The sequence below is a fragment of the Lissotriton helveticus genome, chromosome 8 (genome assembly GCF_964261635.1).
Source record: "Lissotriton helveticus chromosome 8, aLisHel1.1, whole genome shotgun sequence".
Taxonomy (NCBI): domain Eukaryota; kingdom Metazoa; phylum Chordata; class Amphibia; order Caudata; family Salamandridae; genus Lissotriton; species Lissotriton helveticus.
This window is the reverse complement of record NC_136069.1, coordinates 1,139,412,232-1,139,439,216: the sequence shown is the minus strand read 5'-3', so window position 1 is coordinate 1,139,439,216 and position 26,985 is coordinate 1,139,412,232. Positions and strand designations below refer to the sequence as shown.

At 44.3% G+C, this 26,985-nt stretch overlaps 1 protein-coding gene across 1 annotated transcript in view; it reads left to right on the top strand.

Moving 5' to 3' along the window:
* The window catches only part of LOC144773151 (lysozyme g-like), a 126,798-nt gene that overhangs the window by 59,470 nt on the left and 40,343 nt on the right, over nt 1-26,985 (top strand). The window contains exons 3-4 of the mRNA XM_078658007.1: nt 3,371-3,469; nt 22,217-22,413. Coding sequence (XP_078514133.1) covers nt 3,371-3,469; nt 22,217-22,413 — 296 coding nt within the window. The remainder of the gene's footprint in view (nt 1-3,370; nt 3,470-22,216; nt 22,414-26,985) is intronic.

Genomic DNA, 26,985 nt, shown 5'->3' with positions numbered 1-26,985 from the left:
CTTGAATTCATCACAGTTCACGGGAAACCTCTGTTATTTGGAGCAATCACCACCTCTTTTTCTTCATTGTCAACCTCCACAGGACAACAACAACTACTGCAACAGTGACCAACTAGAGTATCTACAGTGATTGGAACAAACTCAAACTCACAATGCTTAACTCTAATCTCTTTGGCATTTTACAATCCAGACCAGTAACAGAATTGGAGTAGCTTTACCACACATTTTTCAAAACCTTTGACAGACACATATTGCTTAAGATGTCAATGTGACCTAATTGTTGACCAATTGACCCCAAGCTCAACAAAGAGCTAAAGATGAATGTATGATGTTACAACACATACTTTTACCACGCATACCTTTACAACGCAACATCCATTACAACGCATTCCATTAAAACGCATGCCATTACAACGAAATTTTAAAAACTACATTTACAACGCATTCCATTACAACACATACTACCTTTACAACGCATACCATTACAACGTATAACATTACATTGCATGTTTGGTAAGTATTAGATAGTGTAGGGGTAAAAATTACTATTCTAACTCCGGGGGGTGCAACAGTAAGGTAAGTGTTGGATAGCGTAGGGGTAAAAATTACTATTCTAACTCCAGGGGGTGCAACAGTAGGGTAAGTGTTGGATGGTAATGTTATGCGTTGTAATGGTATGCGTTGTAATGACTGTGTTGTAATGACATGTGTTGTAGTGGTATGCGTTGTAGTGTCATGCGTTGTAATGGCATGCGTTGTAATGGATGTTGCGTTGTAAAAGTTTCATTGTAATGGTAGTGCGTTGTAAAAGTTGCGTTGTTAAGGTTTTTTCCCCTAAAAATGGTGAAGACAGAAATGTGCATGCTCTAATGATGGTAGAAAAAATATATACAACCAAAATGTCAGAGGACACATTAAGGAGGATTTATATCAAAAAGTTTAAATGACTGCACAACTCCTGCTGATCTCCAATGTCAAATGCCCCCCCAGGGAATTACATAGTATCCTCACAGAATTCTGCAACTCAAAATGCACAACCACAAATAACCCTCCCTCTTCAGCAGCCTGTGATGGCACTGCAGACCACCTTGTCTCAACAGCAAAGATTCTACTGTTTCACTTCAGGAATAAGAAACCAGCAACCATACTGCTGTCACCACAATTAATTGGACTATGAAAATCTGGCCATGGCACTCTTCAAACAACTCTCTGACTCAATTTTAGGAATTGGTCAAGGTAAGTGACCCATCCAGCTCATCATCAGACCTTTGTCTTTCTCAATTCTCAAGGAAACAATGTTCTCTACAAATGTAGCACTCCAAGAACTATCATCAACAATTTTCTAGCTACCATGTACCTACCCAAGATCTCTTACATTAGATTGGTCATCAAGAACCCCGTTCCACCACAATCAGGCAGCTGTCATACAATCTCCATTTGACCATTCTTAGCAAAAGTAATTGAAAGAGCTTTTCTGTTATTAACAGTGCGCCATCTCGGAAAACTAGGCCATTCTTAGCCTTCTAGTGAGCTGTAATCTCCCTCTTCGCCAACAAAAGCCCCAAATCTATAAACTAACTTGTTACCTTATTCCTAGAGGTGTGGGGGTACAAGTGTAGCAAACAAAGGCCTATAGTGAATTCTATGTCCCTATCCGTGACATCATGCAAAAGTGTTTCACCTCCTCCCAATATGTTCCAAGTTGAGGACAACTCCACATCATGTGACAAAAATCTGCTCCCACCGTGTTACATCGCGGGCACATTGCCGACAGGGCCGGACTGGGAACCACAACCGGCCCTGGCAAACTGCTCGGCCGGCCCCCCCTCCCCACTCGGGGAGCACTGTGAAGTCCTCAAAGGGCGTTACCTTGGAGTAACCCAGACCTTGGCCAAGCCCTATCTCACCATAAGCATGGAGAACCCCTGCTCTGCCCTGCATTGGCTGATTTAAGTCAGAGCAGGACAAGCAAATACATTCTTTCCTGTCTTCCACCTGTTGAATCATTCAGCGATGTGGCTGATAATCTGGTATTTGCCAGATTTAGGAACCCAGCCAAAAGAAATACCTCTTTCATTGACCCGGTGTAGGAATGGAACATTCAGTCATGTTTTTTATACAAATGTGGGGCTTGCTGATTGGTTTTTATAAATGTGGTGCTAAAAATACTAGAATGCAAAGGAAAAAAACATTGGAAAACAATTTCCTCACATCAGACATGGAACAGCTCTAAAACAAACTTTGCAACCAAGCCATATAATTGCACTCGGCATACTATCCCTCAATGCCACACACTTCCATGCCACACAATTCAACTCTACATGTTTCCATTTCACACCACATAATTCGACAACAAACCACATAATTCAACTCAACACAATTGCACAACCCACCACATGCATCCAATCCACACCACAGAATTCCACATTATGCCACAATATTCAACAGCACACCGCATACCACTCCACAACACAAACTACCATCCACATAATTCCACTGACACACAATCCCAATCTGCATAATTCCACTATACTCAATACCACAAAATTACTATCCACATATTTTCACTGCACACCATTCCACATAATTCCACTACACAAACTACCCCACACCATTCCACAACTAACGATTCCAATCCAAACCCACATACTTCCACTGCCCACCACACCACATACATCCACTCTACTCCAAACCAAAACATGTCGGTAAAAGACATTGTCATTTACAACACCAATAGTTCTAACTTTCACAAACGCAAAACCTATTGTATATATTGCAATGTTTGTTAATGTATATTCAAATAACAAATAACTGTTGTTGTACTCATCTCCAAATTACAAAAACAGCAACACCATGTTGCAAGCTGACATAAGTGCTGGTGCTGACAATTAAGTGCTGGTGCTGAGCACTGGAAAACACAGGCTCAAGTTAAGCACTGGATGAGAGTGAACAACATTTGAAGACATGCACACTCTAAACAGAGCATAGACAGCTCATCCTTCTTCCCTTGTCACTCAGTAGGCCCCGCCATGTCCTAATACTCTGTGCGGGTCGGTGGATGAAAAATAAAATGGTAATTAATTACGATTTTAGTTTTCCTCTTGGTGGCATTTGAGGGGGGTGGCGCTCCTCCGCTCCTACAGAGGAGCCGCCCCTGTATTTATCTTTTGCATAGACTGCGTCAAACACTGCCCTTTTGCGTCAAGCTTGTCCATTGGCTGTATTATTACATTTAAAATTTTACATGAAAGTTCAAAAGGGCTATCTATGTGATTCAGACCAAGAGATTGAACAATCCAGGCGCCTTTCAGTGAAATATTAACATTTTAGTTTGCCCAGCTCTAAAAGATTCTTGATTTGTAATTTCCAGATCCGTTAAGTGCCTGTGGATGCTATGGAAACATTGGAGCAATTGACACCACTGGTGCTTCCTGTCAAACTGCTTCGGGTGATCTGTTAGGCTATTGCGGTAAGCATACCTTCTGAAATTCTTTTTACTTAATGTTTATGCGATGGCACAAATCAGTGATATATTACATGTATATGATACATGAGTCACAGAGCTACCTAATGAAGATGTCAATACTGTGCTACTATGTGAAAAGAAAGCGTTTAGCACAGAATTCACAAATACTGGGCCCTTCAGTGTAGCAGTGGACCTGACATGAAATCATGCTACCAAGGCATGTTTGCCTGGTAGGACAGGGTTCCTACGTTAAGGCCTGACTGCTAGGAATGTTTGCCACCAGGTGAGGCACAAATCCCATCTTAACCTTCCGTAGATATGATGCTGTCATGATGTCTTCCTTTTACACAACACAGCAACTTTGGTTGCTGGACTGCATTACGTGACTTTTAAATAAATTTACCCCATAGTGTTTCAGGATGATTTAAACATGTCCGTGCATCAATTTGTGCATTCTGAAAGAGTATCTTACGTACAGAGTGTTCATTGGAGGGCATATTTACTAGAAAATGGCGCAGTGCTGCAAGCTGTCTTGGTGCGCCGAGCTGCGTCATTAGGAATAGCAGGGATGCATCGTATTTACGGAAATATGACAGATCCCTCGACTTTCCTCTGCTCTGCTCTGCCCCACAATTGGCTACCTAGCACCAACGCAGGCACCCTTGCATCATTGTGCAAGGGTGCCTGCTTGCAAGGATGATTGTTTTTGCGCAGGAAGTGACACCTTCCTGTCCAAAAACAATCATTAACCCCTTTTCTGCGGAGGTAATTCCCCCGCTGTGCTGGGGGGCGGGGGCGCGCACAGCGCCGCGGTGCTGATGACGAGCTGAGCTCGTCATCAGCCACAGTGCTCGTGTGCTGATGACGAGCTGAGCTCGTCACGGCCACGCCCGTTCCTTAGAACGCTCAGCACAGCAGGGGAATCATCCCCGCATGTGAGCGTTTTAACGGCCATGACGAGCTGAGCTCGTCATCAGCATGGGAGGGGTTAATAGCATTTTCCTCCCTATATGTGCTGCAGATGCAACACACATTGAAAAGGCAAAAATGGAGGAGAAATAAAAGTATTTCTTCTATTTGCGCCACTTTAACGCCTCCACTGGGGAGGGGTTAGAATCTGATGCCATCCCAGGTTTATGAAACCTTGGAGCATATTTACTAGAAAATGGCATGGTGCTGCAAGCCATCTTGCTGTGGCAAGCTGCCTCATTAGGAAAGTGCAGGGATGCATTGTATTTACAGCAATATGATGCATCCCTTTGCTTTCCTTTGAGATGATGACAATTGGCTGCCTAGTTCCAATATAGGCGCCTTGGCACCATGGTGCAAGGGTGCCTGCAATGCAGAGATGATTGTTTTTGTGCAGGAAGGAACACAATCCTGCACAAAAACAATAATTGCTGGTGTTTACCTACTTCTAAATGTGCTGCAGAATGCAACACACATAGAAAGAGCAAAACACGAGGAGAAATAAAGGTATTTCTCCTTGTTGCACCACTTTAACGACTCTCCCAGGGAGGTGTTAGAATATGATGTATTCCCAGGTTTACAAAACCTTGTCAATCTGGGAATGCATCATAATCCAGCGGTGTTGAGTTGGAACACCCATAGCAACTACCATGGAATGCCCCTTTCACAGAGTAATGTGTGAAAGTGTGTCATATTTCAAGGGCCATGAAACGTCGTGCAAGGTGGCTTTGTAAATACGGCTTAGCATTGTGCGCCACTGGAGCGTCAAACAAAAGTGACACTCCGGTGGCCAGATGCCAAGGGCACAGTTTCCAATGTGGATGAAGTCAGGCGTAAATCTACCTTGCTTTTTACTTTAATGTCAAGCGCATCTTAGGCACAATTGCTACCCTAGCTCTTTTATATTCCTCTACCTTTCATTCCACCTGATTTAGAAGATAAGGCAGCTCGGCAAGGTCAACAGATGCATTGCTGTAGGGAAAGGCCGGCTTTAAGACTGGGGTCACACGGTGCGAATATCATTTTTGGCACCCCACCTCCCCCATCCCCATGACCGCCTCCTCGGATTCTCTTACTACCAAATGGCAAAAGTGCCCCACATCTCTCCAATCATAAGGCAATCGATAAAAACACCGCCCCCCTCCCCAGGCCAGTGCCTCCTCCACAGATCAGCAACCAGTGTGCCCGCACCGGTCGCACTGCCTTAAAACGGGCTCTGGCTGCGGGGCAATATATTAACAGGTCCAGAGGTCTTCTTAAGGTACTGTGGCAATTTTGGCATGATTCCTTCTACAATTCTGATGCAAGGAAGACCTAATAGTAAAATCAATGTTCTGACCCTATTACTCACACTGAGTCACCACACAAGCCAGTTGAGTGCCCACTTCCTGCATTGAACTCTGCTGCCTCATCAGATTTTCAAAACTATTAGTATGCATTATTCACTTTTTTTTAAAAATCAATTACTCATTGTGTTGCTGATCAAGAGTTTGGAAAAGTACAAATAGTATACTTCGATAGTTAGCACCATAGCAAGCAACTATTTTCTCTCAATGCTTCAGCCGTTCGCTTATTTTGAGGCATTTGTATGCGGGAGACAGTTACATAATATTTTTAATTCTTCAACGCCTGCTTAGCGCTATATAAAAATACAATATTAGAATATATTTTCTATATTCAGTATGGCCATTGCACTGTCCCAGATACAGATTCACTATTGCTTATATTTACAAATATAGTATGGCCTCTAGTACCATCTAGTGGACAACTTTGATAATACTTAGGTTTTGAAAAACATCTCGTCAATTATTTCAAAATAGAAAGTGTTAACCAGAGTTATAATCTAAAACAAAATCTAAATATAATACTGGTATGGAACTCCCATTTAGGAGAGAGACGCTACAATGATTATATCTCACCTCTCTATAGCCTCATCACCCTACGAATAAGCCTCATAGTATTTCAGTATGTGAGAGGCTGGATTAGTATATGGTCCTCACTTATGTAAGTGTAGCACCCTGCACTAATCCAGACAACACTTATGGTGATTTTAGTGGTCTTCGACAACCTAAGAAAGCTCTTTAAGTGGTAGCCGCCTTCAGGCGTAGTCTGGATACAGTGTAAAGCGGCTTATTTTACCAGTACCTAATCTTATAGTATAGGTTAAGTGAAAAGAATCACACAGTGTAGTTATAATATGTATTTTATTACAAATACTCACTTACACATTGTATTATCTCCTATCAGGAGATATAAACGCAATACACACAATAATAAAATAGTGGAATGATAACCACGACTCAAGTCAACAATGGACCCAGAAGACGTAGAAGAGCCGGGGACTCAAGGAATCACCCTAGGTGAGTATCTAGAACCCCCACAAAAGTTGTGTGCAGAGTGGGTGCTCAATAGTAGTCAATAGGTAAGTCGCGGTTGCCATTTTAAAGATGAAGGACCCCTCCCAGTCGACCCTGAACAAACCCTGTGGAAGATGGAAGGTTGGAGAGTCATCCCACCCATGGATACCCCAGGAACCAGAATTCCTACACCAGGGAAGCTGTGCATATGTGTCAAGTGACGTTGGAAACCGCCGCAGACCACAATGGAGGACTTCAGGAAAGATGCAGCTGGAGAAGAAGGCGAAGGAGTCCAGTGGAACCCAAAGGTGGATTCAAGTTGAGAAAAACCTGCAAGCAGAGGGGACAGTCTGTGCCACTCTGCAGTGACCAGGAGGCATGGAAGATGATTGCCCACCGATGTCGAAGATGCAGGAGAGTTTGGCATGTGCCCTTGTAAGTGCAGCTGAGCAGACCAGGCGACACTGTGCAAAACCAAGAGCTGTTCATGAGCTGTCCCATATCGGATGTCGAGAGGTTTGGGGTCAGTGTATGGCAGGGGCACCAACAAGCCTTGGCAACAGCAAGCAACATAGTAAACAAAAAAGGTGCAGTGTCGGCACTAGTAAGATCCAAGGGACCCACCATGAGCAGGTAAGTCAGAGCAGGCCCAATCATGCATGAGAGTCCACTGAAACCCAAGAAGACAATCAAGAGAACCCATGAGCCAAAGGGACAGGAGTCGCTAGAGGACCTCAAGCAGCTCATCAATGAAGAAGCCCAACGGTGCAGAGGAAGCGGTGAGGGCAAATATCTTGGCTGCAGGAGTTGCTTGAGGTTTGAGATTCTTGGAGCTGGAAGATCTCAGGAGGAGAGAGTCAACAAGCTTAGGCAACAGCATCTTGACAAGGTGCACAGGGTTTCTGTTCCAGCGATTCCGACAAAGGATACTGGCCTCAAACTCGACATGAAACAGTGCAGGCCTTGAGGTAGTTGCAGAACCACCACCTGTGTTGCTGAGTCTTTCGGAGTCTGTGGGAGCCCAGGATCAGCAGACTGTTCAGCTGTGTTGCAGTGCCTGTAGATACAGGGGAGTGACTCCTTCACTCCAAAGGAGATTCCTTTGGGTGTCTTGGATGTCCACAGGCTTGGTAAAGAACCTGTATCTAGCATGGGCACAGACATAGCAGAAGACCAGCAGGACAATGAGACCAGGAGCAGCAGGAATCTTCCCCGTTCCAGTCTCGGTTCCTAAAGCGAAGTCCAGAGAAATCCAGAGTGTGCAATGGTCGAAGTTGAAGTGGTATGTGATCTGAATCTTATCCCACAATGAATCTAGGGACCGACTCACAGGTAAGCCCTTAAGTACCCTTAGGAAAGGGTAGGGACGATTCAGGGGTCCCTCCCAGAGGAGGGGCTGGACAGTGAGGAGGATACTTTCATGTCCTTTGTCCAATTTTGCACCAGAGCAGGAGCCAACGGCTCCTTGAACTGATTTGAACTGGAGTATGCAAGGAGAGCACCAAATGTGCCTTCAAGAAACCTCAGTGGCGCTGACAAGTACCCCCACCCTCTCCCAATGCACTAAACCCTGCCTGGGAGGTGGTCACACCTCCCTGTCACAGGATATCTTTTGTTCTGCCTTCCCCTGCTCGAGCTTGGCTCAGTAGCAGGAGGACAGAAACGTGACTCTGGTCGGCAGCAGCCCTAGCTTGCTTTCCAGTTCTGAAGACTGGTACCGGGGGCACTGAAGGCCTGCCAGAGGAGCTTTACAGTGCATGGAATCATACCTCACACACCGTTTATGGTGTGGGGTTATGATTCCAACAAGTTTGATACCAAACATGACAGGGTTCATTACAGCCAGTTTAGTGGAGTAAATGGAGATAAACTATTGATATTGGAGTTGAACTAGCACCCGAATAGTTGTCCGATTTAGAATTTCAAACTTTAAAAGACTGTATCTCAAAAAGTCAGTTCCTGTTGTCGATATTGAGTACACAATGAATACCCATAGACCAAAGATGTTCGTTGGATTACTAGTTGACCAGCCGGAACTGGGTAATCTTGACATTTACGTGTAGGTTCCTTTAGGTCTTTAGTGATGATTGTGAAATCAGAATTACCCGCTTCATGCTCATTGGATTACTAGTTCACCAGCTGGAACTGGGGGATCTTGACATTAAGGTGTATGTTCCATTAGGTCTTTAGTGATGGTTGTGTAATAAGAATTACCCCATTCATACTCATTGGATTACTAGTTCACCACCTGGAACTAGGGGATCTTGACATTTATGTGTAGGTTCCATTAGGTCTTTAGTGATGTTGTGGTATCAGAATTACCTGCTTCAGCCTAGAGGCTGACTGCGGGTGCACAAGAAAATCTTCTCTCTCCCTAGTGGATGGAAATGGTAATTTGGAGGTTCCTGCAAACTCAAGGACTGCGCAGAAGAGGTTGGGAACAATGCATGGACACACACTGAAATTACCACAATACTCTCTGCTGTCTCTGCAGATGTACCATCAGCTTGTGGTTGCAGCGCTGCTGTGGTTGGTTCTGGCTCCCATGCAGCAAAGTGCTTGTGCCTCCTGGGTCTCTAACTTTTTCAAAATGACCTTTATGGAGGTGGAAGTCCACTGGCCCTTGCTCTATGTTATCTGAGTTTGTACGGTGGTTCGCACCATCCCCAATAGTACAGTTTCCTCTACTTCCAGGGTATTCGTACAAAATATTGCGTTAAAAATATGGAGATGCAGAAATATCGAGTATTTTATATCGTGATCCACAAAGATGGTGATGCAGTAATATTATTGACAAGAATAACGATTTCCTAAGATAAGTAATATCGATTTCAAAAATATCTCTGTTGTTAATATCATTTACAAAAATATCTATGTTATTAATATCGATGTTAAAAGAATTGATGATATTAATACCATTTACAAAAATTTAGCTGTTAATAATATTGTTTTTTAAATATTTTTATGTATTTTAGTATATGTTTTAGTTGTATACGTTATAAATTGTTTGTATAATTGTTGTTAATGTTTTTAATATAGTTTGTATATTTTTTGTTGTTTTTAATGTAATTTCAATTTAATTGTTTATTGTAATATTTAGTGTTGTAGCTGATTGTGGGTTTTGTGGGGGTATAGGGTGGATAGTAATCTAATTATAATTAATTAATAATTAAGATGGAATTATTATTAATTATTTAATTGATAATTATGTAAATTGTGTCATTAATGGATTTTTAAAGTTATGTTTTAGGTGCGGTTTGAAGGGTACAAGGTGGCAAGTAAATTATTGTAATTAATAATAATTTTTGTATTTAATTGATAATAATCATACAGAATATTGAATTAATTATATGTCAGGTGCGGGTTGTGAAAATTATTTAAAAATAATTTATTGGTAATTATATATTACTTTAATATTAATTATTTAATTGATAATTAAGTTAAATGTGTACTTATATTTGTTAAGTTATATTTTTGGTATGTTGTTTAATTTGTTGAGGAATGGGGACGTTATTTAAGAAATCATGAATAAATAACAAATCATTTAAAAAAAAAATCATTTACTTAATATATTAATTGTGTTATAATTTTTTAATTTCTATTATATTTTAATTGTTGGCTGTTATTTTTGTGGTAATATAGTGTGGGATTTTAATGATATTAATAATATTTGTGTTAATTGATAATAATTATTTGTTATTTTTTAATTTTCATTTAAATTAAGACATTTAATTTTTACATTTAGAATTAAATATTTTGGGGTATTTAATAGAACTGTTAAAATATGTCATATGTTTGAAGTGACATACTCTCTCTGTACTTTACCAGTGAAACAAGTGGGAATAGTAAATTTTACCCCTCCTGAGTCCAACGCTTTCTCTACTGTTTCACCAACTGGTGTGGGAATAGTAAATTTAACCTCTCCTGAGTCCAACCCTTTCCCTACTGTTTCATCTACTGGTGTAGGAATAGTAAATGTACCCCCTCCTGAGTCCAATGTTTCCCTACAGTTGCACACACTGGATTGGGAATAGTAATTTTTACCCCTCTTGAGTCCAAAGCTATCCCTTGTGTTGCACCTACTAGAATGTGAAAAGTAAATGTAACTCCTCCTGAGTTTAACACTTTTCTTACTGTTGCACACACTGGAGTGGGAACAGTACATCTTACCCTTCCTGAGTCCAACACTTACCCTACTGTTGCATTGACTGGTGAGAGAATAGTATTTTTAACCCCTCCTGAGTCCAACACTTTCCCTCCTGTTGCACTGACTGGATTGGGAATAGTACATTTTACCATTTCTGAGTCCAACACTTTTCCTACTATTGCACAGACTGGAGTTGAAATAGTAAATGTAACCCTTCCTGAGTCAAATACTTTCCCTACTGTTGCATCTACTGGAGTGGGAATAGTTAATTTAACGCCTCCTTCTGAGTCCAATGCTTTCCCTGCTGTTGCACCTGCTGGAGTGGGAATAGTATTAGGGCATCCCCACAATATATGTATTAGATCCGCGTCAACAAGGCGACAGTGAGGGCAGGCGGCATCAAATCAATCAAAAGATCTTTTGATTTTGGCTGGGATGAGATATGATCTCTGTGTGATGTAGCATTGTATTTGGTGAAGGTGCATTTTTCGAGGGATGCTCATGGGACCTTCTAAGTCAGCAGCCCAATCAGGGTTCGAAAATGAACAGGCTAGGTCTCCTTCCCAGTGGAGTCTCAGTGGTGCTAATGTGATTGCGGTATGCTGCCTAAGGGAAGCGGCAAACCACCATTAGAGGTACCCGCCATGTCCCATCTCGCGGAGGTAGTGGATCATGAGTTATGTTGGGGATTCATTAGTTATGTCCCACCATTCAGCGTTGAGTGCTCCGAGGAGTGATCAATATAGCAGGAATTGGCCTGGGTGCAACCCGTCTTCGAACAATGTGGCATATGGTATTAGGACACCCTCTCAGTACAGGTCCTCTATGTCCTGCATCCTTGCCTCCCCCAGCTGTGCAGTTCAGTTGCTGTGGTTATGGCATGTCCCCTGGGTGTCCCTCGGAACAGTAAGGCTGGCTCAAATGGTGTTGTGGACCGGGTGATACATAAGCACTTGCGATAACATCTGTATGCCACATTGAGTAGCAAGGGCACATGTGCTTTTGATTTAACACATGGGTGAAATAGATGGGTCAGGGGGACTTGGGACAAGGGTGGTTGTGTGGTTGCTGTATTGCAGAGTTGATGTTCACCTAGCCATCTTGCCACCCACTGCAGCGGTGTTGCCAGATAATATTGTTCCATATTTGGCACTCTAGCCCTCCTTGGTCTGTAGGCAGATAAACTTTTTGATAGCTACCCGGTGGCGAGAGTTGCCCAAATAAGGTCTCTGAGTATTTTTTTGATGGTGTGAAAGAATGATAGAGAAATGTATATGGGCAAAGTTGAAAAGTAGTATAGGAGTCAAGGTAGGATCACCATTTTAGTGAGGGCCACCCGGTCTGCCATTGATAGTGGAAGTGTGCCCCAGAAGGATACTTGAGAACGGATGGCAGCCAATGTTCTGCCTAAGTTGCCATCTAGTAGTGCTACCTGTTGTTGGTAAATACATATGCAGAGGTGGCAAAAGGTATCAGCTCAAGGCCTAATATTAAACATCCAGAGTGTGGCCAGTGGTGTGATGGGTATGTAGCAACTCTGAAGAAGCGCATCAGATTTAAGCGGGTGGTCCGAGAGGGCACAAACCCTTTTTGATCAATATGGACTAGGGTAGGAACTACAGGGGCTAGCTGACTGCTAGAAGTTTCTAGTAGTCTACATTCATGATGGCTAGTGGGGTCTCTGTCAGGTTTCAATAGAGACACTAGGCTTGCCTCACACATCGATAGAGGGAGTTTTGTCTCTTCCAGGGCCGTGTTGCAGAGGGCGTGTAGGTGGAGGGTCATTGTTGCAACATATGCTTTATAATATTCAGCGGGAAGCCCGCCTGGTCCGGGGGTCTTACCTGTCGCTAAGGCCGTGATAGCATCTTGGATTTCCTCTGGGGTGATCGGATTCTCAAGTGTCATGCGTTGTTTCAGGTGTTCTCTTAGGGAGGTTCACTGATTTCAGAAATTCATTCAGTTCTCTATCACAGCAACCCAATGACTTGTATAACGTTGTGTAGTGTCTCTACATTGCTGCGTGTATTTCGTGTTGCATGTACAACATGTGTCCCATGTGGTCGAGGAGAGCCTGTTGCTGACGTAACAGCGGTGCCAGCATCCGGCCTGCTTTTTCGGATGTTGCGTGCGTGCGGAGTGTGGTGCATAAGTGTGGCATCAAAGACATTCAAATAATTCTGTGTGTTTGCTATGTAGTTCGTCCAGTCGCTGTGTGACCCCCACGTGTGCTGCAGCGTTAGTTTTGTGCCGAAGGAGTTGGCGTTCTATACTACTAAGAGACTCACTCAGTTGTTTGTGAATGTTCCAGGTGAGCCCTAAACTACGCCCTCTGACGTTCACTTTGAAAGCATACCATTCCAGGAGTAGGTCCCGAGTAGAATTGCTGTTTGTCTCAAAGTATTTCGCAGTTGTGACCCCCTAGGGACGCCCGGAATGCCTGATCCTCCAGTGCCGCCGGTTGCCAGCGCCAGGTCGGTGTGGATGGCAGGCCCAACTCCCATTTGAGCTGCAAGAGTTGTGGTCGGAGTGTGTGCGCCCCAGGTATTTGGTCTCACCGACTAGGGGAAGCATGGAGTGGGATCCCATAATGTGATCTAATCATACATGTAGGTCATGTACTGGGGAGTAGAAAGAGTATATATGCACCTTTGGGTTGCGAATACGCCATATGCCGGTCAGGGACCAGTGGGACAGCCATGTCGCCAATGCCTGCGTTTTTGATGTGGCCAAGGTACGTGTCAGGTGTGGGTATGATTGGTCCAGTGTCACATTTAGTACTGAATTAAAGTTGCCACCTATTAGCCAAGGGATTACGCTCCAGCAGGCTAGGACCTCAGTCAATTTACAAAGGAAGGAGATTTGCTCCACATTGGGGGCATAGATGGAGCCTATGAGGAGGCTTTGGACATTTAGTCTGCCCTTTGTTAGTACACATCTGCCCTCTGCATACGTTTCTACTTCCTCTACCACATAACGGACCCCCAATTTACCCATACTAAGATTCTTCTGGCATGGGAGGAGTAAATAGTGCTATTCATTTGCCCTCGCCAGCGCCGGCTGAGGCGATCTGCCTCCATTCGAGTTAGATGAGTTTCCTGCAGGAGGGCTATGTTGGTGGATTTACGCTGTAAATAGGAGTATATGGAATATCTACGTGCAGGGGTATGTATACCTCTCACTTTCCATGTAATAATGTTCTCATTTGCCATGGCAGGGGATGGATGCGTCTGCATTCAGTAAGGGGCATGTGCCTATAGTGGGGGACCAGGCGGCTGGTTGGTGCAACTTAGGTTTGGAAAAGAAAGACTGGGGATTGAAGTGCAACTTGTGTAACTTCATGAGAATGAACTCGCAACGGGAGTTTGCGCAAACAATATTGCCCAACCATGGCTGCTGCTACTTTTGACAATGTCTAATTAAGGGGTTATCATGCTGCAAGTTGTTATTGTTGGCCTACCCCTTTAATTTTCCTCTGTATGAGCAAGTGTGTCCCATTGGGCTACTATTAGTGTGTAGATCACCAAGCAGGGGGAGATGCTCTGCATAGCCCCCCTGCCCGACCTTTCTGGGAGAGCAGCGTACCAGCCGAGTATTGTGTGGAATACCCAAGTGCTGACCACCCCCTGCTTCATGTGAAAGGGTGTGTTACAGTTAAGTTTGTTGCTGCTTTGTGCTAATTTAAATTATATCATCTGATGTTTAAGGCATGACAACTGGCAGAAAGGGGGAGTCCAGATCTCTAGTCCAGGTGGGAGTGGAACCATCCTCACTGTGCAATCTGGTGGACTCTGCTTCTTGGTCAGAGCATTGAGTCATGGCGCAGAGTGTCACTGCCTTATGAAGCTCTTCCGTCTCTCCAACAACATTTGCTCCAGGTCAGGAACTGCTGATTATAGGGCATGGCGGTATGGGCCCGACCTTTGCCACTGCGTTGACCCTTCCTGCTTTGCTTTGATGCCGGTGGCTCATTAGATGGTGCATGCCCGGTGGCCTTTCCAGCACCTTACAAACAGTCCCACACATCCAAGGGCACATCGAAAAAGTATGTGATGCCATTCGCCACCACCCGCAATCGGGCTCGGAACAGTAAGAAATAGTGTATATTTAGTTCTCGGAGTTGGCGTTTCACAGCAATGAAGGAGCCTCGTCGTTTCTGCACTTGAGCTTTGTAATCAGGGAACAACATGACCTGGGCACTCAGATTTTGACATCATCTAGTTTGCGGTCTTCCTGTAGAATGGAATCTCTGTCCCTGTAGTTGTTCATTCTGAATAGGAGTGGCTGTGGACTAGCCCCAGGTGGGGGTTTACGGGTGGGTACCCTATGCGCTCAATCTACCACGAACTCGGGCAGTAGCACCTTGTCTGGGATTAGTTCCTTCAGCCAGCGTTCGACGTTGGCCACCATGTCCTGTCCCTCCGTCTCTTCCAGTAGGCCTATCAGCCTGACATTGTTACAGCATGAGCACCCTTCTGCAGCTTCAAGTTTATCTTCTAAGATGTTCACCCGGTCTAGTGAGTCTTGTAGTGCCAGTGCATTTGTGTGGACTTTCTCTGCTAATTTTGATGGTCGTTCCTCAAAAGTGTAAAGTCGGATGTGACTTTATTGATTTTGAACTCCAGGGACGTGAGCATTTGTTCTAGTGCTGTTCCAAGTTTCTCAACTGCTGCTAAGACCGAGTCCAGTTTAGTGGCCAGTGATGAGTGTGGGGGCTCCAGGGTTCAGCCGTCTTCTCCTTGTGATGTCTCACCTATTTCCGGGTGGGTCATCTGTGGGTTATTTGATTGTAGGTGACCCATGACAAGCTTCAGTGGTGAGGGCATATGTGGGTTATCGCAGCTGTTCACGGTTAGTGCCAACCGTACCATAGCCTATCTGGTGCCATGTGTGACCGTAGCTAGTTGCCAACCATAATTCCTCTAGCCTCCAGTGGGTGTTGTGAAACTGGCTACCAACAGGGCCTGACCGATGCGGGTGAGATGCGGTCAGCAGATTGAGTGTGACCAGTCCTATCTCTTGGTCGGTTGTACCTTGTGCCCACTATATATTAAATCACCTTAGCTCTAATCTGTTATGGGTGCCGTAGTGTTTAACAGAATCGCAGGCTCATGTGGCTGCCCGGGCATCATGGTCCCTCTGTTGTCTTGCAGCTGAGCAATGGACCCCCAACATGTAGCAAACTCCCAATCTGAGCTGAATGCACTCGCGGTAAGCGGCCTCGGCCTAAAAAGATCTCCGGGCCACCCTCAGCTCTACCTGTCCCAATAGCTGGTCGCACAGTTTCATGCGTGCAATCGCTTGCCAGGCTGTGTGTTGCTGTGTGGTTTGCAGGTGCCTATGAAGGCTTTTGATTAAGTTATGCAGCATCCTCTCTAACCCACAGGTAAGCAAGGGGTCCCTCATGGGGTGCCAATGTTCCTGCGCTTCCTGTGTACCCATGGGTTGGGACCTAGGCCAGATCCAACCTCCGAGCCCCATCCGTTGGCCGCAGGCACAGCCAGCAGCCTCGCAACGGGGACTCACCTTGGTAAAATAGGGTTGTGTCCAGGCAGTGGCACGTAACTTCATTCTTTGTGCAACCCCTGCATCCGATGGGCATCAGACGCTCGCAGCTGCCATCACCACATCTGTGTGATTGTGAGGGGGCTAGTCTGCAGCCCAGGCCCTGAACACCACCTCCTCCTTTTGTTTCGTTTGTGCGAGGCAGGTCACCACCTCTGTATCTCAGGGCCACTGTGAGCTGCTCCGGCGACCCCTGAGGTCCAGGCATCAGGACCGCCCATGGGGCATCTGTGTGGGTGGCTCTCGAATCAGGGGTGACCGCCTCACTCTGGTCACTGCTCCTCACTGGGATTACTGGTGTTGGTTCTGGCAATGTTCTTGTTGTTTCAGCTGAAGTGGGTCTGTAGGAGCACCCGCAACCACTCATTGGGCTACGGGACAGGTAAAGGCAGGTTCCACGAGGCGGCACCGCATCAATTATAGGCCTCGATCTGTCCGAGACTATGCAAATTATTTTTTATGGAAAAATCTTTATTTACATACGGAGCTTGAATACAATATTTTGCCTGTCTTGTGGACTCTCACTTTACATGGCTAGAACTGTGACGAGGAAGCCCTTGATTTGGAATAAATAAAACAAATCCCGCTTACTTTATATGTGAATGGATAGGCGCTAGAAGTACTGGATTCTGGGGGTGCTGCAGCACCACCAAAATCCCAATGGTGGAATTCTGAAGCTGAATGAGCAATAAGGATGCCTTTAAACTTTGTTTTTAACTTGTCACAATTATTGTGGTTTCAAACACAGAGGTCAAATGTCAGAATACATTTTCTGACAAATTTCTGATTATTCTTTCAACATGTGTACTTAGTGTTTACATTTCTTTCTCTGATTGAAAGTGAGAGGATTTTGTAAAGTTAACATTGTGGTAATCTTGCAAATGTTCTGAAAGGTCTGAGGGCAGACGTGAAGGTATATATTGATGAAAATGAGGGGACAGTCCCCTCTGGAGTGATATTCTGGGAGGCATTAAAGACAGTGATGCGAGACAGGGCTCAAAGCAGGCTGGCGGAGGAAAGGAGGAAGATTCACGCAGAAACAACTGCGTTAGAGGTGACCATTCTAGAAATGGAAAGGGACTATCAGGCTTCAAAAGATGATGCGACACTTAGGAGATTGACAGACCTGCAGCAGCAGTATAGAGAACTAGTGACGGGAGAGGCCAAAACCTAGGCCTTGGCCACCCTGCACCGCCTCTATGATATGGGGGATAAGTCAGGCAAACTGTTGGCATGGCTCAGTAAAAAGGAGCGCGCAGCCAGATGGGTAGAGCAACTCAGGGACTCGGCGGGATTGCTCGTTAGGTCCGACGCTCAGATAGTGGAGGCATTTGCTGATCACTACAAATGTTTCTACAGGGCCAGGGACCTGGGGACAGGCAAGGAGGCCTTACAATATTTGGAACAAATAGACTTACCGACCCTGACCTCTGAGGCACAAGAAACCTTGGAGACGGACATCACTCTAGAGGACATATCGGAAGCCCTGGCCAGGCTGAGACCGGGTAAAACCCCGAGCCCGAACGGGTTCCCGGCAGAATTTTTCAAGCGCACAGCGGACCTCCTGATGCGCCATCTGAAGGGACTTTTCAATGGGGCTTTACGGGATGGGAGACTCCCCCCAGACCTGTGCAGGGCGACGATAATCCCAATACATAAAGAGGGGAGATCGCAAGTAGATTGCGCATCATATCGCCCCATCTCCCGCTTGAATACAGAGGCGAAACTCTTGGCAATGATACAGGCACTACGGCTATGCTTGGTGATACCGGACCTAGTACATCTAGATCAAACGGGGTTCCTGCCGGAGAGAGCCACTAGGTTAAATCTCTGCCGTACCCACAACTGGCTACAGGAGGTGCAGGGAAGGGAGGACCCTTACTGGTTCTTATCCATTGATGCAGAGAAGTCCTTTGATGCGGTTCATTGGCCGTTTCTTGAGGGTGTCTTGCAAAAATTTGGGTTTGGCCCCAAATACCGTCAGTGGGTTCAGCTACTCTACACTGAGCCTAAAGCCAGAGTAAGAGTGAATGGAGTGGTGTCACGAGAGTTCCAGGTCCAGAGGGGGACCCGGCAGGGTTGCCCGTTATCTCCCCTCCTCTTTGTGCTGACAATAAAAGTGCTAGCCGCTCGGATACGCCAAAATGTAGCCATTAGGGGGTTCAGGCGGGGAGAGACGGATTCCGTAGAAGAAAAAATTTCGGTGTACGTGGGTGACATCCTTTTGTACAGCACACACCCAGAAACAACCATACTGGAATTGTTTCTGGAATTAGAGCAGTATGGAATGCGAGCGGGCTACCAGATTAACTGGCACAAGTCGGTTCTCTATGACCCTAAGGGGCAGGGGACCTGGCCGGATCTCCCGGGTCGATTGTTGACGACCGTAGAGGGCTTCCAATACCTTGGAGTGTATGTCACCCTGGACCGACAGCTGTCATATCGACAGAATCTGGAATGCATCCTAGTGAACTTTACAGCGGACACGACCCGCTGGAGGCAGCTCCCGCTCACACTCTTGGGTCGGGCAGCGATGTTCAAAATGATCACATTACCCAAGTTTTTATACGCCCTGCAGAATGAATATTACCCACTCCCCTCAAGAGTGATCTCTACGATACATGCTGAGCTGCAGTCTTTTCTCTGGCTGGGTAAACAACCCAGAGTGGCGCTGAACACCCTCCAGAGGCATCAGTACAGCGGAGGGATTTCACTCCCGAACCTGGAAGCCTACTACTGGGCGGAACACTTAGCTCCGATTAATGACTGGATACACGCACAGGCAGATCATCCCACGTACGCCCTTGAAAGATACAGGATGTCATCTAGGCCGTTGATGTACTATTTATACGGGGGCTCCTGGCGGAGGCAGATGCTTCTGGCTACAAGAATCACTTTGCAACTCTTGAAGAAGGCGATAACTCTCACTGGGTGGGGGATGAAACCCACAAGACAGACGCCCAGTGGCATTGTACATGGCTGACAGAACTGAACAAACTAAAGGGCTTCCAGAGGTGGGATGATATAGGTATCTCCACCCTGGGGGACATAGTGGCCAAGGGAAAACTAAAATCATTCATGGCCCTGAGGTCTCATTTTGGACAGCATCGTACACAGTTCCTCAAATACGCGCAGCTAAGACATGCTTGGCGGGCCCAAAACATCCAGGCAGACGAACTCGCGAAGTATGCACCTTTAGAGGGACGCCTCTTACAGGAGCGCATTCAGGGAAAAGTGGTCTCATACACGTATAAGACGTTGACAAATAACATGCTGGGGGATCTGGCCACGCTTAGACGGAAGTGGGAGGCGGAGGTGGGAGACATGGAGGTTATCGACTGGGACATTGTGCTGATGCATCCCAGAGATGTGGCAATTAAATCTAGGCTGCGCCTCATTCAATTTAATGTGCTACACAGAACCTACTACAACAGGGTGCGGCTCCACAAAGTTGGCCCTCTTAGTCATGACTAACGACGTGGACGTAGTGCGCCCCCAATTGATTTTTCTGGTACTGGTGCTAGTGGTAGCCAAAAGAGATATAGCAAAGTACTGGGGCGCATCGCAACCACCAGGGTTGGATGAGTGGAGGAGAGGTTTAGACCTATATATGGCTGCTGAGCGGGTCACTTTCAAAGCAAGGGGATGCCCGAAGAAGTTCCGTAAGGTCTGGGGAAAATGGAGACACTACCATGGCTTAGATGGGGGGCTGTGAGAGACACTTGAACGATGGTCAATTAAATGTATGTACGAGTTCATCTTGGGGACTCCTGTGCCGGAAGAGTATGGACAATTGCAACACGGTACTTTGGCCACTGGGTCGGATCGAAATGACATATTTAACGGCTGTAATGTGGGGAGGGTGGTGGGTGCGGGATGTGGAGGTGCGAAATACTGATTACATGATTGTATTGTTAAGTGATGATAAAATGCCAATAAAAATGTTATTAAAAAAACATTGTGGTAATCTTGGCGGCATAAAAGGAAAGGGTATTTTTTTCTAGCACAGAACAACATGTCACTACTTATAAATGAACTATATAGATATTTTAAAATATGTAAGCACTTAGTAAAGCACAAATTAAGGGCCTCATTATGATGGCGGTCGGACTTACGTCTCACCTCCATCCATTCGGAAATGGGTCAGCCCGACTACAAACCAGTGGTCCTGCCAGCCCAATTAGGATGTGACCGCCACCACAGCGGTCGCAATGTCTATCTTTTGTATTGTGGTGCATGCTGCTGGCTGGACATAGACAACCTACAAATCCCTGCAGTGCCTGCCACATGGTGCAGGTATATGTCGGAGAGCACCTTTGGTGCCCCCCAAGACCCAAAGCTGAGGCCCATGGGTGAAGGGGGGCCCGCTGTGGGCCCCCAATGTCCCTTTCCCCCAGGCTTTTCATGCAGGTTCACCACCATGAATGGGCAGGCAGAAAGTAGCATTGTAATACCAACGGCGGGACCTGGCAGGCACCGCCACCATTGTAGGTATTACTGCTCCTCCGATGGGTAGATCCACCGCAATCATAATGGGCAGGCGGGAATCCTCATTCTGAAGACGGGCTGTCGGTGGTGGTCCCACCGTCAAGGTAATCAGGCCCCAAGTGCTTTTTTTTGGCAATTCTGAAGCGTGATGGAAGGTAATATTTTAATAAGATTAAAGCAAATCAAGATGCTTTACTTGGTGATATGGAAGTGACAAATATTCACTGAAACTAGATTTCCACACATTATTGTCTGCTCCGTGTAGTTTTATCAGTTGAATTATGTTAGAGCAAAGTTAGTGGCCATTCCAATGGAAAATGCGGCGTCTGTAAATGACAATGATCTACCCAGGGTGGCCCCTCTGTAATGGCATCAGTCAGCGAAAAATAAAATGATGATAAAATAATATTATCATTTTTTCACTGACTGAGCCATTAAGTCTTGGGCGGAGCGCGGCCAGGCCAGGCCATGGCAAGGAGGAGTGGTAATTGCACTGTAAAGTGCACATGTCTGCAAACCAGGCCAATCCTGGTGCTGCTCTCATGCTATTGAGAGCAGTGCCAGGATTGGGTGGGGAACCTGTACTGGTGTCCCAGGGACTTCAGGAGAGAAGAGGACCACTGAGGCGACTGGCAGCGTCGGGGGCAGAATCGGTAGCGTAGAAGGTGGGGAAAATCCAAGTAATTTTACGAGCCACTTGTTATGAGGACCTAAGTGTCTTCGTTAAGGATGCAGTATATGTTCAATAACTTGCTGATTTGCTTATGTGTGCACGTGCATGTGTGGGTGTGTGGATGGGTCTACCAAGGCATTTGTACTGAAGGTGGTCTGCTCCTTCCTCAGAATCTAAACTATGGCAATTTAGGCATCTCTATTGATCAATTTGTGCTTCTAAAAGATGCCAAGAGAAGATATAGTAAATACTAATGCAATTCAGTGAATTACTAGGTCATTCAATAGCATCACTAATGAGGTAAAATCTTGCATTTTGTCTGGAAGAGTGGTATTTACTAGTCACTTGTTGCCTAAAGCCTTGTGCTTTCACCTTCTCTCATAAGTCAGTTGATCATCTGTTCTTGATGTGATGAGTTCAGAAATTGTAACCTCATGCAAGAAATGGAAGATCAGTTTTCACGGTCACTGAATAGAGTTGAACATGTGATATAAAATGTACACAAATGTATTCAATTTGACTTATAAAGTTTGCCTTTCCTTATTCTGCAGGAGTTCAGGCTTCGCAAACAATGGCAAAAACTGACTTGGTGCACATGGAACGATATAAAACCAAAATCCTCAATGTTGGCCGAAGGCTATGTGTGGATCCAGCCTTGATTGCCGGCATCATTTCTCATGAGACACGTGCCGGGACAGGGCTTGTCAATGGATGGGGTGACAATGGAAATGCCTGGGGCTTAATGCAGGTACTGCTGTGATCACTCTCAAATGGTATCTTTGCAGAGCTGAAAAGGAAAGCGGAAACATCCGTTTTGACACACAGCGCACTGCGTAAAATCCTTAGGGATTTCTTTTTAAAGTATGAATGTCGGCTAATCTATTACATCTACAATTCAACAAAGTATACATAGTGATTAAAAAAAGATTCATTCATTTGATGTCTTTTTTCAAACAAATTATGTACAAACAGAATATCTGCTTTTCAAGTATTTGAAACAAATGCTCAAGACCTTCCATGTGTCATTCAATCGGAGCAAACCCAATGCATTTCGGGTTGTGAAACCCTTCATCAGGGCAAATTGTTTGAAGCATTCCAATGTAATCTGTGGCCTCCTGCCGGAACAGTACAAAAAAGACAAAAAAATTGCATCACTTTTCATGTATTATACAAAGACGTCAAACTGACTTAAGATATCTGTACTTGCCGCCACTGTGACAGAGTTTGACCATGACTGCCATGCAACTCACATATACGGTGACTCCGGAAAAATGATAAAATATAAAATGAAAATATATTGTGTCCTTAGGTAAATTAGAAATGGCCTTGTGCAAACAATGTGAGATTTAACCCATAATGCCCAAGTGTGGTTCATTGCGGCGCATACCCTGCTTCTCACTCTATCATTACTAAAGAAGTTAGGAGTGAATAGTTGTGCATGCATCACTTATCTACTTAGTGTAATTCAGTCCCAGGGACAGTGCATTACCTTCAAAAGTGCGGTGTATTGATTGGAAACCCGAAGTGAGCCTCCTGCCTCAAAATCGAACATATGTAGAAAATCAACGTGTGAGCGTAAATACAAAAGCAATGCTCCTTCTTAACTACTTTTAACATGCCAAAAAGTCAAAAGAGTCTTACCGGTGTTAATGGCGTCAGCCTATGAATCTGCAATGAAAATGCAGAGTAACCTGTTATAGACCCCCTTGCTGCTAGCTGGTACTGTGTGCTTGCTTACTGAATTGCTCCCATTCCAAAGTGCCCTAACCTGAAAGCTTGATTGAAAGAAACTTGATTAAATCCGCTCTGCACGTAACACGTTTGAGTAAACATTCTCATCCAAAACAGAAGTCCTGAGTTAATACTATCAAACAAGCTCGGCGTTCAGACTCAACCGCGTCTGCCGTGCATTCGTCGTAACTTGTCACATGACTCCGTATTACTTAATCCAATGTGACCGTGCCGGTATATTAATACGTAATCTTGAACGGATCCGTGTGCAATCTTATTCGGGATAAACGTGTGTGCTACATTTGTGATAATGAAAGTCTAAGATATTAAGTGAACGACAATGGAATAAAAAGTGTATTTGTGACGGTGGATGCAAACACAGATTTACACACAAGAATACTGTGGTAAAATAGAAATAAAACACAAGTGCATTACAGGAAACATTGCAATTCATAATGATCATTGAGACCTTTAGGTATAATGGTCCTTAAGTAATTCATCCAAAAAGTTTCTCTTTGGGCTAGTAAAGTGTGGGTTTCTATAGCAGCATGTGCCACAATCTTCTCTAAAATTGTGAATCGTAATTGAGGGATGGTGTGTCAATCCAGTGGGCCGCTAAACATGAATTGCACTTTTTAGTACGTATCATACTCTTATGCTATATGATTCTCATTTTTATTTTGCGGGCTGTTCTGCCAACATAAGTTAATCCACATGGGCATTGACTGGCGTTAATCACTCCCTCTGTGTTACAATCTGAGGTGTGTTTTGAACAAATCTTTTTGCCTGTATGGAGGTTGTGAAAAGAATCTCCTGTAATAACGCTTCCACATTGTCCACAATTCCAACATTTCCGCATGCCTTTATGTTTTTCTGTTGTTGATTCAATTTTTGATTTAAGGAGTTCTTTTAAATTCTCTGACCGCGTATGAGCTAAAAGAGGTTTATCAAAAAAACCGTAGTGAAATCACTTTCCTGTTCCAGAATCTCCCATCTCTTCATGATGACCTTTTTGATTTTTATTGCTTGCTGCGCTTGATTTAAGACAAACTCCTCTCTTTTTTGTTGAATTTTAGGAACATTTTGAAGTAGGTCTTCACGTTTCATATAAGCGACCAGTGTTTTGGCTGATTCAAGGGTTTCTGATGGATAACCACATTTGTTATACCTCTCTAATTGTTCTTGAATTAGGATTTCAGTTTGTAAAGGACTGGATGTCATCCTTTTGATGCGTATAAACTGTGAAATGGGCAAATGTTTTTTTAAAGACATTGGGTGGGAGCTAGAAAAAGGAAGTGCATTGCTTCTATCGGTAGGTTTTCTGTATACCGATGTTTGTAAACCCTCGTCAGTTTTCTGTATTTCAATGTCCAAGAAGTGGATCTTGTTGAGATGAATGTTGCATGCAAATTGAATATGTGGATTGCAATGATTGACTTGGTGGATGTTCTCTTTTAGGGTCACACGGTTCCCTTTCCAAATTACTAAGATATCATCTATGAATCTCAAATACGCAATTAAGTGTTCTTGCCATTGTCTGTTGTTTAGAATGTGCAGGTCTTCAAAATGTACCATGTAAGTATTGGCATACGAAGGCGCTCCTGGAAAGCCCATAGATGTTCCAGTTGTTTGTAAGAAGTATTTCCCATTCCACGAAAAATAGCTGTGGTAAAGGGAAAATTGCAGCAATTCCAGTAGAAAGACTCCATTTAGATCATCTCGATGACTATTCACTTCCAAACCTTCCCCATGGGGGATCGAGGTGTATAATGCCAACACGTCAATGGCGCTTAGTTGTATGTCATCCATAAAGCTATGCCGAATAAGTTCAAGTTTATTTAAGCTGTCTGTAGTGTCTTTTACATACGTTTTCCATGATTGAACCAATCGTTGTAAATGGAAATCTATGTATCATCCAATGGCTTCATGAATGGAACCGCATGCGGCCACAATCGGGCGAAATGGAGGGTTCACTGAATCCTTATACATCTTTGACAACATATACATTGGGATATTTGCGGAGTGATAGTTTGAAGGAAGCATTTGGTGGTTTCTGTAATCAACCCATCTCTTCTGCATGTACTAAAATCCACGACAATATAACCATGAATTCTGTGGTTGGATGTGCTGGTAACTGAATGCATGTGTCTGTATTATGAACATGCTTATCCACTTTTTGATCGTAAAAAGGTTTGTCCAATACTATAATTGCACCACTCCTGTCGGCTGGTTGAAAAATTAGGTTAGTGTCCTGTCTTAAAGAACCACAGGCAGGCCCTTAAGCCCACAGCAGCACACAACAGTTAAAAAAGAATGAACTTAAAAATCTTTGAATATAATTTCGAAATTAGGTGTGCAGGTTGGAACCGATTTCAGTTCTATCTTTGCAGGGCTGCCATGCTTTCTGAGTGAAATTGCCTGAGCAAGAGCTTTTGATATGAAGTAATCAAAAGAATACTGAAGCTACCAGGCTCTCACATAGTTCATCTAAAATGATGATACCTTGTTTTATAAATTTGAGTGAATAGCGGTTGCAACCAAACAAAATCAAACCAAACCATGATCTGCTTTATATTTAAAGGAAGTTGTGTATACAATGGTGTTCTGCAAAATAACAAGTTCAACATTAGAATAGTCATAGAGTGACCATGAAATATCATATGGACCGAATATAAAAGATTTGTAGATTTCTCTACGAAGCATTTTCACACAAAAACTCCCATCCAATTCATTATCAAAGCAGGATATATTATGAAGAAAAGATTGCCCTTACCTTAATAGTAACTATATTTTATTGCATAATGAATATTTCCTCAAGTCTAGTGCTGGAATAGCTGGAATAGAGTGGGCTCCAGATGGATTCTGGTTCTAGCAGCTGTTCTTGAGCTAGAACCAGATTCCAGGCCGCCCCTAGAAATTATCCCGCCTGTCTCTCACTAGTGTGCCGACATTGAGACATGCAGCAGTTTCCGCACATATTAAGTGTTTTGATGTAAGGAGCAGTGGCGGGTTCTACTCCACCTCGATAAGCTGCTTATGTTTCACTTCACAGATAATCTAATTTCATTGGTCCATGTCATGTCCTGGCTGGGTACGGTTTATAGTCCAATCAGGAGCAGCCTCAAAATCAAATGTGGTTGCCCTACCCAACAGCCATCGAGAGAAACAGATAACCCTACAGCTTGGTAGCAAGTAAATAGATTTTTTATTGTGTTTTTGCCTTTCTCAGACTCTGGATCTATGCACGATCTGTAGATGCAAGTACACTTTATAGAAATACATGGTGTGCGTAAAATCTAATAACCATTCTATAGAGATGTCATAAAAATTAAGGCCTGCAAAAAGTACATGACTTGATCACTATGGTGTAATTTACAGTCTATTATTATACTTCGGCCATAACTATCCAAAATGGTTTGCTAAACCTTAATCACTTAGTCAAATATCAGACCTGAAACTGTGCTATTTTGACAATTCTAAGTTGTTATTGAGAACCAATGCTGGGATGGCACTGTCCAGTGCATGCTATACATTTGTGCCCGCTGCCATGAGGACCCAGCTGCAAGTTTCTGGTATCCTGTGTGTTGGG